General features: G+C 34.7%; 1 protein-coding gene across 1 annotated transcript; it reads right to left on the bottom strand.

The window, feature by feature from the left end:
• Positions 1-1,034: 1,034 nt before the first annotated feature.
• On the bottom strand, positions 1,035-1,979 carry LOC308244247 (olfactory receptor 6C74; the record flags this gene model as incomplete). Its single annotated transcript, XM_080660217.1, has 1 exon — positions 1,035-1,979. One exon carries the CDS (start codon positions 1,977-1,979, stop codon positions 1,035-1,037), a length of 945 nt encoding a protein of 314 aa, XP_080516343.1.
• Between the last annotated feature and the right edge of the window lie 382 nt (positions 1,980-2,361).

The following is a 2,361-nucleotide window of genomic DNA, read 5'->3' on the forward strand; positions in this document are numbered from 1 at the left end:
AAAAATATTTTGTTTTGCACAAGATCAGTCATTATATCTAATTTTTAATGCTCAAATCACCTAATTTGAAAAATCAAGTACTGTACTACATTTCATAAGGACTACTTTTTTATAGGTCATTTCCTTAACTTAATGGAAATTTCTTAAAAGAGCTAATTTCATTTGCCTCTTAAATGGCAATGGGATTGAAGAGATTTCCACTTCATTTTATTAACAAAATGTAAAAGATGCATGGACAACAAAGGACTGTATTTTGTCATCAGTGAGGTGTTGGTTTTGTTTATTTTTTTTTTCTGTCATCAGCAAGTTACTTAGGCTCTAAATATGCCTTAGATGTTTATTAATAAACGAGCATGATAATACCTGTCACACAGTTTTTAAGATGGGAGCTAATGCATTCTCATTGTAAACAATCACTAAGTGTTAGCAATGTGTTCTATCTAATAACTGCAAGGTCAGTAATGCTTTGACCTCTCTGGAGCCTCTAATCTGTTTCTAAAAATACACAATTTGAAGCTTAGTTAAAATTTGAAACTATCAAAATGTGTAACCTAAGAAATGCCACTATATTAATTTGCTCTGCAGTTCTACTAAGCACACTAACAAACCAGATTTCAAATTTGGAGCCCACCAATAAAAAACAAATAAGTTCATCAAATCGAGGAAATGCATTAAATTCTATATAGAACATATGCCAAATTGGGTCTCTGAATTCCAGAATAGTGAAAAGAAACATAGAAAAAATTAAGTCCCACTTTGTCTTTCTGTGAGAGAATTTTGGAAGGAAATCTAGATACACACACACACACACACACACAAATGAATTTGTCTACAAACAAAAAATATCTTTTATATATGCTCTCAGCATGAGGAAGAAAAAGTCCAGCAGTGGAGGTTAGACTTTGGAGATTAGGCAAGCCACAATGAGAATTACATGTCAAAAGATAGATAATATTTTGAATATAAACATTGAAGAGCTCTGTGACACAACCCACACTTCTTTTTTTATTTGATTTATAACCTCAGGAACATCACTAAAGTGGTTCACGTCGTTGAAAAAAATTCTTTTTGATCATGTGCTTAAAAGCATCTTTCACTTGTTTGTTTCTCAGTGTGTAAATGAAGGGATTCAACATGGGGGCAACAGAAGTACTGAGCAGAGCTATCCCTTTATTTAAAGACACTCTCTCCTTTGCCGAGGGTTTCACATACATGAAGATGCAGCTGCCATAGGAAATAGACACCACTACCATGTGAGAAGAGCATGTAGAAAAGGCTCTCTTCCTCTGTTGAGGAGAAGGTATCTTTAGAATAGTCCTGATGATGTTTGTGTAGGAGAGAATCACTAACACTAGTGTAACCACGAGCGTCAAAATGGCTGAGAGAAGCACCATTAATTCTATTATATCCGTGTTTGTGCAAGAGAGCTGCAATATAGGAGAAACATCACAGAAGAAATGATCTACAGTGTTGGCTGCACAGAAATCTAGCTGGAGACCTATAAGGAGTGGTGGAAAAATTATTATGAAACCGGCCAACCATGAAGCAAACACCAGCAAGTTGCAGGCTCTGCCATTCATGATGGTGGTGTAATGCAGGGGTTTGCAGATGGCCACATAGCGATCATAGGACATGGCAGCCAGAAGAAAAAACTCAGCTGCACCCAAGAGAATAGTAAAAAACAGCTGTGCTGCACAGTTGTTGTAAGAAATGGACTTATCGCCTGTTGCTATACTGACAAGAAATTTCGGAATGCATACAGTTGTGAATGAGATTTCTAAAAATGAGAAATTTCGGAGAAAGAAATACATGGGCGTCTTTAGGTGTGGATCCAGGAGGGTGAGAGTGATGATGGTTAGATTCCCAGTGACACTCAACATGTAAGTGATAAGAAGGAGAAGAAAAATTACAGCCTGTAATTGTGGATCATCAGTCAATCCAAGAAGAATAAAGGCTGTCACAGTCGTGTGGTTTCTCATAGCTGACTTCTGTTAAAAAAGAAAAAGAAGAAATGAAAATTAAAGGTGAAAAAGGCAGCATGAGATGACTATTTGCTTAAGATGCTCCATAAACACATTGCTTCCTATATCCAACTCCTTTCTCTGTCCTGCTAGTCAGCAGTAACAGCCTATCAAAACTCACTTATATACTTTTTATTTAAAATTTGTTAACTAAATGGAATTCTATTTTTTTTCTAAAGGGTTGTAAATCCAGGCATTTCAAAAAAAATAACTTATTACATTGATAATGTCATATAAAAGTAAATATAAATAACAAAAATCTATAATATTTTAACTATTATCTTCTGTATTTGCAATTTTTCCCAAAACATTTATTTTACATTAGATTATTTTACACCAA

The sequence above is a fragment of the Plecotus auritus genome (assembly GCF_963455305.1).
Source record: "Plecotus auritus genome assembly, chromosome: 3".
Classification (NCBI taxonomy): domain Eukaryota; kingdom Metazoa; phylum Chordata; class Mammalia; order Chiroptera; family Vespertilionidae; genus Plecotus; species Plecotus auritus.